This window comes from Prionailurus viverrinus, chromosome B1 (genome assembly GCF_022837055.1).
Source record: "Prionailurus viverrinus isolate Anna chromosome B1, UM_Priviv_1.0, whole genome shotgun sequence".
NCBI lineage: Eukaryota > Metazoa > Chordata > Mammalia > Carnivora > Felidae > Prionailurus > Prionailurus viverrinus.
Window position 1 is genome coordinate 109150853 of NC_062564.1, and position 16190 is coordinate 109167042.

At 35.0% G+C, this 16190-nt stretch overlaps 1 protein-coding gene across 1 annotated transcript in view; it reads left to right on the forward strand.

The window, feature by feature from the left end:
- Positions 1 to 16190, forward strand: part of LOC125163264 (bifunctional heparan sulfate N-deacetylase/N-sulfotransferase 4-like) — a 427047-nt gene that overhangs the window by 321003 nt on the left and 89854 nt on the right. The window contains exon 7 of the mRNA XM_047854786.1: positions 1718 to 1846. Coding sequence (XP_047710742.1) covers positions 1718 to 1846 — 129 coding nt within the window. The remainder of the gene's footprint in view (positions 1 to 1717; positions 1847 to 16190) is intronic.

Genomic DNA, 16190 nt, shown 5'->3' on the forward strand with positions numbered 1-16190 from the left:
AACAAGCTCAAGATACTGAAAATGAGTTTCAAATGAATCATCCTTGCAGTTTCTCAATTGAAGTTTTGTCTGGGGACCCTGTACTTCTGGGAGTTTCTCCTTGTCTGTTTGTTTAGATGGTCATATTGAGAGTTTTCCAAGCAAAATGTTGGTCCATGGATCAAGCAAATGCCTCTCAAGTCACTACACTATTAACAGAATCAAACAAATAACATCTGAAAGTTATCCACCCAGTTTGCTTTGGCTTTCAGACACTTAAGAGTATCTTAGGATATTATTTTATTCTTCTTTTTTCTTTTCCTTGCATGCTACTAAAGTTGAGGTGTATATATATTTTTTCCAGATATGTTGATTCAAAAAATAATAATATGATACAAGAATGCTGTATCAGTTGCTATAAATGAGAATAGAATCAAATGAATTTTAGATGAGAATTTATAAGTATTCATTGGAGTGGAAAAGATATGGTGGTATTCCTCACTTTGAAATAAAATAGTCCATTTAATATGCCCATCCCCATTTCTGGGGCTTCAGGTTATATTCTCATTTTCAGTTGTCTAGATCATAGCAACAGCAAACTGTTCTCCCTACTTTAAATATTTACATTTTCTCAATCCATTATTCAGATTGCTGTTAGAACTATCTATCTATCCATCCATCTATCTATTATTTATTTAATCACTATCTAAAAACATACAAACAAAAAAAAGCACTAGAACACATGCCTAACCACAACTAGTACTAGAAGACCTAGATCCTAGATTTAAAAAGTCTCAGATTTAAAAATGGAGCTACTAATAATGAAAACAGTGGTATTGACATTCATAAAAATCCAGGAAGTATAGAAAGAATTGCTCTTATGTAATTTTGAATCAGACTGAAAGTATTGTTTTCCCTTTATTAAGTTACATGTTGACATATCATAAAATAAAAACATTCATTTTAACCAATATTACATGCGTTCATTTAGTTTGAATTTAATACAAACTATTATAAGCAAAGAATATATGAAATTATAGTTACTCTGTTCAATTGGATGCATTTTCCTTTAGATTATAAGCAGTTTATTATTCAAAACAAACTTTTGGAATAAAATTACTTATTTGCTTTCTGTGTTGAACATTCAAATTTATAACAGAATTAACCACAGAATATGCCAGAAGCAGTCATTAAATGATTTGACTACTACTGTGATTAAAATTTAAAATCAGTGTAGTAAAACAAAATATATGAAAGTGGAAGAAGTGATGGAAATGGATTGTTTTTGAATCTTAGAACCAGTGCTCGCTTCGGCAGCACATATACTAAAATTGAATCTTAGAACCTGAGTACCATGTAAGATTGTATTTCAGAAGCAAGGAGAGTAGTGACCTAATACCATGAAAAATGTAAATGTGGAAAATCTCTATATTTAAATTAATTAATCCTAAGAAGGCTTTTATTTTTTGTCAGTCTTTTCACATAACTCAGCTGGTAGGTGAGATTTCTAGAACTTCCCGAAAATGTTTTAGCCTATCTGTCCCATAGCATTGATCTGGCAACTCCCTTAATATTTAGATAATTACACCAATACCAGCTCTTGATTACAGTAAGATTTTCGCTTTAGCAACCAAAGAACTCCGATAGAAAATGATAGTTTGCAGACTCTGAAGTCATGAGACAGTGATGGAGCTCTTAAGTCATGTCAGTGTGCTCTTCTTTCTCCCCTTTTCCTCAGGTCCTCCCTCGACAGACCTGTGGGTTGTTCACCCACACTATTTTCTACAAAGAATATCCAGGAGGACCCCAAGAATTGGATAAAAGTATCAGAGGAGGTGAACTTTTCCTCACAATCCTTCTAAACCCGGTATGTATTCTATTTATGTTTTTTATAATAACATGTGATTTTCAAATATGTGTTTCCTTTTGTTTCCGTTGCCAACCCTTTCACAAGAAAAGGTGGTAAATACTAGCCCTACTAGAAAGAAATTAGACTACATCTCCAAATATTCGAACTTGATTTTTAATTTTTATGATCTTCAATCAGGAATAACACAGAATTATTAAGAAGCATGTATTGAATTTAAGAAGTCAATGTAATATAGCATCTCAATGTTGACTTCTATTCTTGAATTGTAGTGAAGACATAATAAAATGCAGTTTTCTCGCCCAAAATTAATATTCACAATATCATCAGTGAATGTATATTTTGTCCATAAATTGAGTTTGCTTATTGCTCTAAATATCAGTAGATGCACAATTCAGTCTCTAAAAATGATCACAATGTAAAATTGCATTGAAAATATGTAGCTAGGAGCACCTGGGTGGCACAGTAGGTTGAGTGTCTGACTCTTGATTTTGGCTTGGATCATGATCCCAGGGTTGTGGAATCGAGCCCTTAGTTGGGCTCCGCACTGAGCTTGGAGCTTGCTTGAGATCCTTTCTCCCCCTCTGCCCCTCCCTGCTTGTGCTCTCTCTCTCCCTCTCTCTCTCTCTCTCTAAAATGAAAAAATAAATAAATAAAAATTTAAAAATTAAAAACTAAAAATAAATATGTAGCTATGTATTATCTTTGCAGACCAGGGTCATCTGAGGCCTATTTTTAAAATCTCCACTAAGTTTATTTGGAATCAAAGGTAGAACGTTTGGCCCTTTTTTCTTTAATTGTGTCCTTTCATCCTTCAAAGTTTTACAGTTTTATTTCCTGGTTGTGTGTAAAAGTATATCAAGGTGGGAATATATTATAACTAGATAATGCTGAAATTATTTCAGCTTTTTTATTTTTCTCCCATAAATATTTCATTTCTGAGGTCTTACAAAAGCATCTCCTCTTTTACATCTCAGTACACACAAAAAGTATGAAGCAGTATGTCATATGCTATGCTTAATGTAAGAAATTTTCATACTCAGAGAAAAAGATTCATGCATTAAACAAAACTACAGCTCAGTTGTCTGTGGTGAAGGTATGTTTAAAATGAATTATTTAAATAATTTTATAAGGTATTTTAAATGCCAGAAGAAATTAAATAAACCTACATTGTGTAAAAATGAAAACCTGTAAATTGGATTGAAGGAGTAGGGAAGTGGGGGTTAAAATGCCTTATACAAAATAATCAATCAAAAATAATAAAAAGAAAACTTTTTCATCAAATGACATAGTTATTGAAAACAAAACAAAATTTTAAAAAGGTCTGTTGTGTTTGGGTGATATTAAGCGGGTGAACAGCTTGGATGCTCTATGATCTTTCACAAGAAACGATTTCTCAGAACTTGCTTGTTCCTCTGTAAAACAAGTTAGTTGAACTGGACAATCTTCAATGTGCCTCAGAGGTATTGCTAATGGACCTAAGTCTGAGATACCTCAACGTTTTGTGTGTAATTCAAACTCATTGACACTTAAAAAAATATCAAGATATCCTATAAGTATTATTTTTGGAATTGAAGTATGCACATGGATGTTAATGAAAGCAGATGTGGGAAACCTTTCTGTTTACTCCTTTCTTCACTAATTGAGAATTGATCTCCACAAAGGCAAGGGTCACTTCTTCCTACCTTTTTCATATCAGGGCTACACTCTTGACTTGCACTAACCATTTCTTAGGGGGAAGAGGATAAGTATCAGAGCACTGATGATTGCCTCCCCTAAAACTCTTGCCAACAGGTCTGATGGCTACTACTGTAAATTACCTGAATGCCTGTCTACTTTCCATTAAAAAGATGGATATAAAACTTTTTTTTTAATTTTGAATTCAGTATTGTACCCTTCATAAAGCATCATTCAGAGAGTTATAGTTGGCCTTTTAAATAAAATAGAGGACTATTTGGCATCTAGTATTTCTGCCTTTAGCACTTGTGAACTCACAAAACAACACTAACTATAGCAAACCTTCTTTTACAAGATTGTCACTGTCACACAGATTGATTTTAATTGCAGGTGGAATGGAACAGTAGAGGAGGGAAGTTTCAGGAGGCTTTTTGCATCCATTCACAGCTGTGCTTACTTGATCATTGTGAATTAATGGTGAACTCAAAACAGGATACATGAGTAAAGGAGAGAGCAATGGTCAAAGTGTGAATAATATAGAACATCATAAAGTATGGTAATATGAAGCCTGTATCTGGCAAATGGCAGCCCACAAAGATGTGAGATTAAAGAACAATGTTGCTCACAACATGGATAGTGTACACCCATAAACAATCTAAGTTGATGCTACTCAGAAATCTAGGGAGCCAGGTGGCAGGCAGCATCTGATGGAACCCATCAAAATGGGCCTTAGTTCCAGACCTGTGTAGGCAGAAGTTACAAAACGTATTAGTCGGTGTTCTCCAGAGAAACAGAACCGGTAGGGTGAGGGATGGTAGGGTGACAGAGATTTATTATAAAGAATTTGCTCATGTGATTATGTAGTTTGATAAGTCTCAATATCTGCAATTGGCAAGCTGGAGACCTAGAAGAACCAATGATGTCGTTCTAGTACAAGTCCTAAGGATTAACCTTAGGCCTGAGAATCAGGAGACCTGATGGTGTAGTTCCAGTCCAAAGGTTGGCAATATCAAGATCCAGGAAGAACCAATGTTTCAATCCAAATCTGAAGGCAAAAAAACAAACCAACAAACAAATAAGCAATGTTCTAGCTCAAAACCATCAGTAAGGAGTTCTCTTTTACTCACAGGATGATGAGCTTTTTTGTTCTATTCAGGTCTTCAACTGATTGGATGAGGTCCATCCACATTAGAGAGAACCATCTGCTTTACTCAGTTGACCAATTCAGTTGTTAATTTCATTCAAAACATCCTCACAGACACACTCAAAATAATATTTGAGCAATTGTCTGTGTACTCTATGGCCCAGTCAAGCTGACACATAAATTAATCACACCAAATGAAAGATTTAATGTGGGAAGCAGTCTGAAAGTGAATGAAATAAAATGAGCAACACAGAAAGAGAGGAGGAAGTGATGAATGAAGAAGCTTGGAATGTAAGCTTAGAAGTTTCTTTTGCATGTGTCCTATTACAAATAGAGAAACATCTCAGGTGATGGGCTATGATCAGTATTCACACTGATATGGAGAAAAGAAATATTCAGACTGTTTAATTACAATTCCAGGTTAGATGGTTCAGCAGGTCTGGCAAGGAATGGGCTTACAGGAATAGAGTGAGGAAAAAAGAAAACAAAAAGAGAAAATATACTGACACCCAGCCTTCCCCTTTGATCTATTATTTTTCTCCAGCCATCACTTAATTCTTTGTCAGAGTAACATTATCTCCTTACTCTTTCACCAAAACCATGCTGAAGAAAAAAATCTGTAAGTTCATTGATGTGAAGATATGCAGTTGATATGAATTTAATATGCTAACTCTAAGAATATTTATATTCTAACAGAACCAGTTCCCAAGAGATGCATTATTTTAGGTATCAAAGTCCCTTGTGAAGATATGTTTTTAGTAGGAGGCATTCAAAGCCCATGAAATCACCCAGAAATCATCGCTTCCTCTACTTACTGTTCCAATTGACTCGTAATATGGAAAAGTGATTTTGCGAGAACTTATAAGTAGGATAAGTGATCACTAGTATTAGTATAAACTCTAAAGATTAAAGGCCAATCTAGCTTTAATTTATTTTTTAATTGATGATCTATACTTTCACATAATAAGAATGCTATACTTAGCAAATATTATATCTCTCTTGTATGGTAATTCTCTCAATGAATTTGTAAATGATCTATGGATTTTTGTTTGTCCTATTGGGCTTTTTGTATGTTGATGAATGGATGGATAGGGATATAGACAGAATGACACAAAGATAGGAGTGAGAGTAAATACTCCAGATAATAATATCAACATCCAGTTTTTCTTAGCACATTGGAATGATAGACCAAATCTAGCAAGACAAAATTTAACAGGAAATAATGAAAACCCCAAAAATTATTTTCAAAGAAAATAGTGGCATAATTACAGCATTGTATAAGAATAAATATTATATAAGACTAGATTAAATCTGCCAGAAAATCTTATAGCCTGCATCATGACATATTAAGTTCCTTGTCATTGAAATTGCCCTAACAGAAATGTTGTAGGAATATGGAATCTATTACTTTTAGTATCTCGTTTGATGCTAGAAATCTGTGGTTCTATTCTTACTCAGCTAGACACTAGGTATATCTCTTTCATTGTAAAACATTAAAAAATATAAAGTGGGTTTAATTTTAAATATTACAAACCAGCATTATAAACTTGGTTATACTCTATGATTGTAAGGTCAGAGGAAAAGAAGAAAGAGTAACTTATCAACATGCATACACATAAAAGAATGAGATAAAATGGGAAGAAATTCAGTAGTAGATGTATTAATGGAAATGTATTGACAAGAAAAAAATTTTCCATCATCAGTATACTGAAAGAAATATTACTGACAGATTTAGCAGAATTATTCTGAATAGATTGGTAGTTTCTGGATTCATTTGTATGTAAACATACTATGAGGCTAATAAAAGCTGGAAAAAGTATATGAGGGAATGTCCTGGAATCTCCCTCTCTAGAGTACTTTAAAATAGAATCAACAACTATATAGTTCTTTCTTATTGCCTTGGGAGTTCATCTGCCTAAAGGAAGGGGACTGGATTAAATAACCTTGAAAAGTTCCACGTATTTTTTTTTCTGGTTTATAACTTCTACAACTCTGCTCTGCAGTCAAAAAGGCACAAACCTTTCTGCAGAAACAGACCCATAAATACAGAGGACAAATTGGTGTTGCCAGGGGGTAGGGAGGATAGGGGGTGGACAAAGGGGGTGAAGGGGAGTGGGAAGGGGAGTGGGAAGGCAGTGTGAGGGAAGGGGAGGGCACAGACTTCCAGTTATGGAATTAATAAGTCATGGAGATGGAAGGCACAGCATAGGGGATATAGTCAATGGTATGGTAATAGCATAGTATGGTGACAGATTGTAGCTACACTTGTGGTGAGCACAGTATAGCCTAGAGACTTGTTGGGGCAACTGGGTGGCTCAGTTGGTTGACAGTCTGACTCTTGATATTGACTCGTATCATGACCCCAGGGTCGTGGGATCGAGCCCTGTGTCAGGCTCTGCACTAAGCATGGAGCATGCTTAAGATTCTCTCTCTCTCCCTCCCTTTGCCCCTTTCCCCTGCTCATGCTCTCTCTCTCAAATAAAAATAAAATAAGATAAAATAAAATAAAATAAAATAAAATAAAAATGCATATAGACTTATACAATCACTATGTATACACCTGAAACTAATGTAACATTGTTTGTTAAATATATTTAATTAAAAAAAACTGGTATATTACAAAGGGATGAGGCAGCACAAACTACATCAAGATCAAGGCAGTTTTGTTCTTTGTCCAACTTAGAAATTTGCATTATTTTGTATTGTCCCCTCTAGAATAGATCTGTATCATTTCTGTACTCAAAAGTCTCTGATGTTTTTTTTTCTTTATGCATTTTCAACAGTTTTATAAATTGTGACTCTAGCTGGCATCCTGCTTCTATACATGTTTTAAAATAATGTGATTATTTTCTGGGGCACTTGGCTGACTCAGTTGGAAGAAGCATGCAACTCTTGATCTTATGGTCATGAGTTTGAGCCCCATGTTGTATGTAGAGATTACTAAAAAAAAAATAAACTTAAAAAAATAAAAATAGGGGCAACTGGGTGGCTCAGTAGATTAAGCATCTGATTCTTGATTTTGGCTCAAGTCATGATCTCACAGTTCATGAGATCAAGCCCTGCATCATGAGATCGAGCCCTGCATCTGGCTCCATGCTGGGCATGGAGTCTGCTTGGGATTCTCTCTGCCCCTCACCTGCTCCTGCTCTTGCTCTCTCTCTCTCTCTCTCTCTCACTCTCGCTCTCTCTCTCTCAAAATAAAAAAAAATAAATATTGTAAAAATAAAAATAAATAAAACAAAATAAAATATGTCACTATTTTCTAATCTACCATAAAATAGAAAATACAAATTGGAATATATTTTTACATCTTGACTCACATATGAACTCCTGTTACTATTGTGTAACAGTACTGTTGTGTGAAACTTTTGATTCAGGAAACAGCAAAGAACAGGGTTTCTTCATATCCTTGAATACCAATTTGTTTTGCCCAAATTAATCTAACAGTTGAAAACTAAATGATATGAGGGCAATTTGAATGGCATTTCAAAAGAATAGCTAGGTATCTGTTCACTTAACATTCAGATAACTTCCTCTTATTTTTCTTAGATTCTATCATGACCTCATCACATATTGATAGTTTCCTGCACTGCTCCACACTTGTCAAATACTAACATGTATTTCCCTGGTGCCGAATCCTTCCTGTATTTTCAATATAATCTTTGTTCAGACAGGAAGAAATATAATTTAATCATGTATGAGGTGAAACAGCTTATACCAGGTAACCCACCATCATTCAAGCTGAGACACTAACCTATAAAATATGCAGCAGCTGACAATAATAAAGGAAGTCTGGAGTCTTATCAGATGGTGTCACCAGTAACTATAAAAGCTTGAAATGAGTGTGTTCTACTGGATTTAATTTTTTAACTCATTTTAATTTTATGTTACACAAAGAACAATATGAAAATAGAATTTTCTAAGTTTCTTAACAGATATGCTTAAAGATGTTTAAATTCTAGAATGTCTTAAAATGGCAGTACTGGAGCCAGAAAATCTATGTTTTTCCAAAGTTCAAAGCAGAGTCTAGACTTGCTAACCCTTGCCTGTATTTTGGTCAATTGCAAATTCAGGTGAACAAAAAATATGTGCCTGAAAGAGCGGTGTACTTGAAATTGACAGTAGAGTATAATGGAACTGCAATGATATACTTCTCCATGTGCTGTCTGCTGAACTTTCATACACCTGGGCTGCTTAATGAGCTTTCCTTCTTCGTGTATATCAATCTCCAAGTTCCTGGAATCTAATAGCAGGTGCAGTGCATTTTGGATTAGTGCTGGCTCTTAAGACAAAGTAGAGAAAAGACAGATGTAAGGCATAGAACAACATCAACATGAATAGCCTGAACCAAACTTTAAGTTCCTTAGTGCTGAAATAATATAGAATCAGATATGTAAGATAACAAACAGAAGCATATTTTATGTGCAGCACAATATAAAATGCAGGAAACATCCCAAGTCTATTTTAGAGCAGATTATAAAGAATTACCGATTACTGTTATCAAGGCATCCGAGTATTCTTTTACGATCTTGATTTTGATTTCCTATAAATGCCGTGCTTTAGAGAGAATTGTAACAACCAGATAATATTTCATGTAGAACAAGCAATTATATTTTCCATCAAAATATATTTCTCTCCAAAATAATATGTTAATATTTCTGTCTCGGGGTCACAGGAGATTTTTTACATGTGTTTCAGCACTGTGTATTTTAAAAATAAATAAATAAATTGACTTATAACTGCTCTACTATAGTGAAATCTGCCGTTTATCTGGGCAGGATTTTGAAGCAATTAGTGTTACTGGGAACTGTGGGGCATAGAGCCTGGAAGAAGAGCCACCAACTGTGAGAAGAATGGACCCCTGTAGAGAATATAGATTGTGGAAAATTCTATTTCCACTCACAGAAAGATCTACAGTCACCTCTTTTTTTCCTTTATCTGGTTTTTTTTTTTCCTTAAAGATTTGCAGGACTAACCTTTATAAAAGGACATAAATCAGCCCTTCTGAAGTGATTCACACTCACAGCAGGGACTTTGTAAAATCTGGAGTCAGCTAAGATCTGTGGCCTCACTATGTATGATATTATTCTTTCTGTTCACACTGAAATTCAGGATCAGAGTTAGTACAGGGATCTAGAGAATGTGAAGAAATATTGCTCTTTCCTACTTTGGGAGGTAGTGCAGCTTTTGTTTAATTTTCCACAGTAGGATTTACATAGAAATTAGTTGTTCAGAATGTAAAGCATGCCAGAATATTTTTGTCACCTAAACCTGAACTCTCTTAGTTTCACCAAATAAGAGGAAGATTGCTATTATTGTGTAGACATGTTTCTTTCTAATGCAATGGTTGCTACAGATCCTGATGGAACATAATTTACATTCCTATATATTTCTAGACCATGAACAAATCCATAAAATTGCATTGTTTTTTTTCAATTTTGTTCCCCTAGAAAAATAAATGGAAACAACAATATTTTATTGGGGAAGTCTATTTCATCTAGCATAACTGGATAATTTAGTTTCCCCAAAGCATTTTATGAAAGGAGGTAGAATAGCTCTTTAACATAAATAAATTTTCAACAGCAAAAAATACAACCTCCTGTTTATGTGGATGTTAGTCAATAGATAAACCCTTTTTTCCCTCTATGTTGAAGCTTGTAATATATAAGCGTTAGGAGCATAATGCTCTTGACATTCAGGGATAGTGTGGGAGCAAAATCAGTGAATTCGTGGTAATAAGAAAAAAATAAAACCTCTCTGCCTCACTGTTTATATGGCTTAGTGGGTTGGTGGGATAGTAGGAAAGTAAGTGGGTTTTGTGAGACTCTACAAAATTAAAATTGAAAATTTTATCATCTTGATTTTATCATCTTTTCCACAAATTATGTAACACCTAAGTATTTCATATATCTTATTTCTTTTTCTTCATAGTTTTTTTTTCTAATTTTGAAGTACAGTGAAGCAGAAAGACCATTTGTATCACTTTATTTCACTTTGTTTATTCCTACTTCATTCCCCTGGCTACTCTGAGGAGTCAGATAATGTGAAAATAAAAATATGAGCTCTTTTCTAAAACATGTTGATATTTTCATGTTTTTTTTATTTCTGGAGACCCAAATTATTTAGTCTTATTTTTCTTTAATTAATGGCTATATGCTGATCTAATAAGGAGTATTTAGGTAAATACTTAACTTGCTGGTATCCATTGAGGAATTGAAAGGAAAAAGTCATATTTAAAAAAATTAATGTTTATTCTTGAGAGAGAGAGAGACAGAGCACGAACAGGGAAAGGACAGAGAGAGAGAGAGAGGGAGACACAGAATCCGAAGCAGGCTCCAGGCTCCAAGCTGTCAGCACAGAGCCCACGCAGGGCTCGAGTTCATGAACCCTGAGATCATGACCTGAGCCAAAGTCCGGTGCCTAACCTACTGAACCACCCAGGTGTCCCAAAAGGAAAAAGTCTTACAATTTCTATCCCTACAGTCTTATCAGCAGGCCAAAAAGTTTCTATCACTGAAGTTAGGTTGAGTTGACATTTATTTGTTAAATTTTTATTTGAGGTTTACCTAATCTTAAATGTAAAAATTATTGTTAAAAATAATTGGAAATCTCGGGCTTCATTTATAACGAATTGTTACAGTGTCATCTATTGCTGGGAGGGCAACCCGCCCCCCCTGCTATTTGTGTCTCAATCTTTTTATTTCTTTATTGATCTGATTACTTTATTTTATTTTATTTTATTTTATTTTTTATTATTTTATATGAAATTTATTGTCAAATTGGTTTCCATACAATACCCAGTGCTCATCCCAACAGGTGCCCTCCTCAATGATTAAATTTTTTTAAGGAGATCATCCTGATGAGTTCGGTATAAAATAGTTCTAACATGTGAATATTCACGCATGTGCATAACTCAGTCAAGGAAGGTATAGGAATGCTGTTCAGAGGAGTTGATATTTGAGTGAGCTGAGCGATAGTAGGGATTCATCACACAAATGAGGTAACATGATGGGGTTGTGGAGTCACAGTTTGCAGTGGCAGTTTTCCAGTCAGAGAGAAGAGCTAAAGTTAGCGAGGTAAAGCCATCATTGCAAGTTTGGGATCTGTAAATGTCTGGGGTTTGCAGGAGCACAAGATGAAGGTAACATAAGATCTTACTCTTGTGAGATCACAAAAGTTTTGTATGACATGTGGACAGTTTGAATATTATTATTCTGTTGTAGGAAGGGAAGGGATTTAAGCAAGGGGGTGGCAGAATCAAACATAAATTTTTATCTGTACTTCTAGCTGACATTACAGGATCTGTCCTATACAGAGGACAATAGTATATACCCCTTCTTATGCTGGCAGTGTTTTTCTATCCCTAGTATTCCCACCTGCACCTCACTTTTTATCCCTCAGATTTCACCTCTACTTTCTCTTCCTCACCTGGGCCCCTCATGGGTTTAGGAAAGGATGCACTGCTATGTATACACATGGAGCCACATGCACAATACTGCTTACAGTGATATCTTTACACTTAGTGAATATTATCTTCCTCACCCATGCTATATGCACCCTCAGGCATGAAGTGTTGGCTCAATAGGTATTTGTTGAATAAATGCATACATGGAATTGATAGCATCCCAACTGTCTGTGTCTACTCACATGCTATTTCACACAAGTTGTTAGAGCTGTGTCAGAAGAAAAGGAAAAGAAAGGGAGAATGAAGGAGTAAGGAAAGCAGAGAGAGAGCAGAGGTGAAGAGAAAAGGAGAGTGGAATATGGAAAGGAAAGGAAGAAAGGGAAGGGAAGGGAAAATGAGGGAAGGAGTCAAGGGTGGAAAGAAGAAATAAATGGAAAGCCATCCCTTTCTCTTTCATCAAATCAGATGGGCCACAGGAATGGAACGTATCAAAGTGACCGAAACTCAAACAATCTTGTTTTATTTTATTTATTTTTATTAAAAATAAGAAAAAAGCCATATAATATTCCTTAATGCTTCAGAATTTCTCCATTTGTAAAACGGGGGGAATAATGTTAGTCCCCTTACTATTTGTTTTACACAGATAGTATGAAATGTGGTAAAAAGTAAGTGCTTTGATTTTTCAGAGAAAAAGTAAATAATTTGGATAGAATTCTTATTTGAAAAAGTAGAAGCATATATCATTTTTATTATCAAATGATACTTGAGATGTGTTAGCAGCCCATAAACTCTGAGTTTATTTACAGTTTGAATTTTGTTTGATTGTTTCTCCCTGCTGGAACACATAAATCATGGGATAAAGACACTCTCTTTTACAAAGGCTTTCAGTTCATTATGTGTTTTGCTTCTGAAAATGTCCTTGGTTGTGTTATTTTATTGTGCTTTCTGAGCTATTTTTAAATGATAAAATTTCTATCATTATTCTTTATTCCAGTGAAACAAATTGAGTCATCAAATGCAGCCAGTCAAGACTTGTTTGGCCAGTCAAGACTGCTTTGTAAATTTGGTTTAGGTGTCTACAGAAGTACCTCAGATGTTTTTGTCAAAAGGTTTTGTTTTTGTGGTCAGTGTTGCTGATCTTAAGGTCTTTTATTATTATTATTAACAATAGAGAGGTTTGCTGGGAACACTAGGTCCAGACTTTGTTAATACTTTATAGTGAACACTGACCATTGTGGAAGTTTTGCTCAAATGAGTAATAAATAGATTTATAGCAATCTCTGTGTTTAGCACATAAAAATTAATTATATGAAAAATGGAAGACCTTCCCAATTTTTACATAATTATAGCTAATTTAGATGAATGTGTTGAACTCAGTAGAAATAAGGAAACCCAATCTCACAAACTAAATAGAAAACTCTAGGCTGGATTTCATTACTTATCACAAAGGGAAAGGATGCTCTTCATGTCTACAATCATTGATCCTATAGATCTGTCTCCATTGAACTTCACACCTAACAGAACAGTCAGCATTCAATTACCTCTGTGGAAACATTAACTAAAACCAGAGAAGGAGCCAAGAAATTTAGAAGTAAAGAAAAGGTCATGTTCTTGTAAATGGCAAGTTCACAACTGCCAACATCCTTTAGAACTGTATGAAAATTACCAGCTTAAACAATGTAAAAGATTCCAAGCATGAAGTGTTTTCCTGATTTATAATTGTCACTTTTAACACAATTTAAGGTATCCAATAATGACATTCAAAGTATAAAGTGTAAGTAGTGGAATTTTGCTCCTTCTTGAAGCTGTTATTATATCCACTTAAATTCTCTTTCACACACAGGTACACATTCAAATCAAATGTGAATAAAAGATGTGACTTGAAAATTGCCATCCTCCCGAAATTTCTTTTCAGAAGTCCATTCTGTAGTTCACTTAAACAACTTGCTCAAGCAATCAAATCTATATAGCAGAGCTTTCTACATGGGCTGAGATGTTACGCTCATAAACACAGAGTTTAGGAATTATGAGCTATTTAGAGAAATAAAAAAGAAACTTAAACACATCACATTGCCCCAAACTGGAAGCAGCTTTTATCCTATCTTTTGCCAAATGCATCTTTAAAAGGTATGTGCTATAGCATATAATGACTCTTGAATCTTTAGTGATTTAGATTATTTTGAAGAAGCAGCCCATCTGTGAACAAGCGCAGCCGTAGTGACTTACAAGGCAAGGAGTCATTGGCTGAATTATTATGGTTTTGGAAATGACTTTCTAGTGAGCAGGCAAACTCCCAGTAACATCAGAACACATTCCTCTTACAAGATGTGCCCATAGTAGGTCCTGTTCCTGTTGAATGAATAAATCCATCAGTAAGTACTGTCAACTCTGCTTCCAAAGTATATCCCAACCAGTCATTTTTTCCTTTCCATTTCCATAGTGAGATTACAAGACATGGGATCCATTCTCTTTCTGCTACCATCTGGCCACACAGAATCCATTATTCCTAGAGCAGTCAGAATATTGTTAAATGCAAACCATGTCACAGCCATTCTTAAAGCCCTCCAATGGCACCTCATTTAATCTTAGAATAAAATTCAAACTCTGGGTCATGACCTGGTCATCTCCTCTGCACTGATCACATTCCATTCTGACCTTCACCTACTACATTCCAACCACACCAGCCTTATTTCTGGAAAGTCTAAATATGCCAAGACTGTTTGTCCCTCAGAACTTTTATGTTTCTGGCACTTTGCTTTGAATATGCTGCTTCCACAAATTTGTAAGCCTAATTTCTTCTGCTTTTCATGTCTCATATCAAAAGTCACCTCCTCAGAAGATGGTTGCCTGCCTTTTATCCAGTAACTGTCAATCACTTACCTGTCTTATTTTTTCATGGCATCTACTACTCTCTGCAGCTATCCTGTTGATTTATGTGTTCACCATGTGTCTCCTTCCTCCGACTCTATGTCCTGTCCTTACACCACCCAGGATCCCCTCCACATTAGCTCCATGAGTCTAGCAACATTTATGTTGGGGTGGAGGGTACAGGGATGATATGAGCGGCATAGAAAGCACTAAACCATTTGATTGTTAACCACTGTATATTCCTGGATAGATGTTTTTGTGAGCTTTAGAAGTGATTTTAGCCAAAGATTTCAAATGTTAATGTGCAATTGAGAACAGTTCTGTATGTTTGATCACTGCTTGTTTGTTTAAGCACACACAGATAACTTTGTAATTTTTATGGGGAACAACATGTACCTAAAGTGTTTTATAATGTTTATGCAAATTTGACTTAAAGTAATATTTTATCTTAGCTTGCCAAACTAGTTACATTAATGTCTGCCTGAAATTAGAAAAACATACCTAGCAATAATTTCCTAAGAAATACAAATCTAAATCTGAGATGTGAGGGTAAAATCTGTAGAATTCCTGTGATATCCAAGCCATCTTCAATACCCACTCAGGAATTGAAACCCATTATTTTTAATACAACAAAGCTCTTTCTTCTCTTCATAATAAATAGCTACCACTTCTTCAATGTTTACTGTATTTAATATTCTAAATAATTTACATGTATTTTCTTTTAAAGTTTATTTATTTATTTTCAGAGAGAGAGAGAGAAAGAGAGAGAGAGAGAGAGAGAGAGAAGAGACAGAGGATCCCAAGCAGGCTCCATGCTATCAGCACAGAGCCAGATGCAGGGCTGGAACTCACGAACCATAAAATCATAAAATCATAACCTGAGTAGAAATCAGAAGAGTTGGAAGCTTCACTGACTGAGCCACTCAGGTGTCCCTGATTTACATGTATTAACTCATTTAATCTTCCCAACAACCATATGAAGTGGAAGCTGTTATCATCTCGATTTTCTAAATAAGGAAACCATCTCTAAAAAGTTAACTAATCTAGTCTCATGCAGCTTGAGAGTTGCATAACTGCAGGTTTAATTCAGGAAGTCGGGTTCCAAAACCCTCACTCTTTTCGCAGTACATCTTGCTGTCTCTCTTAGAGGACTGTCAAAAGAGTAATATAACTTGGGAAAAATCTATTTCTTGCAGGAAAAGCGATCTCGGCAGCAATAACTGTAGTCCATCAACTTCCAGGGTTGAATA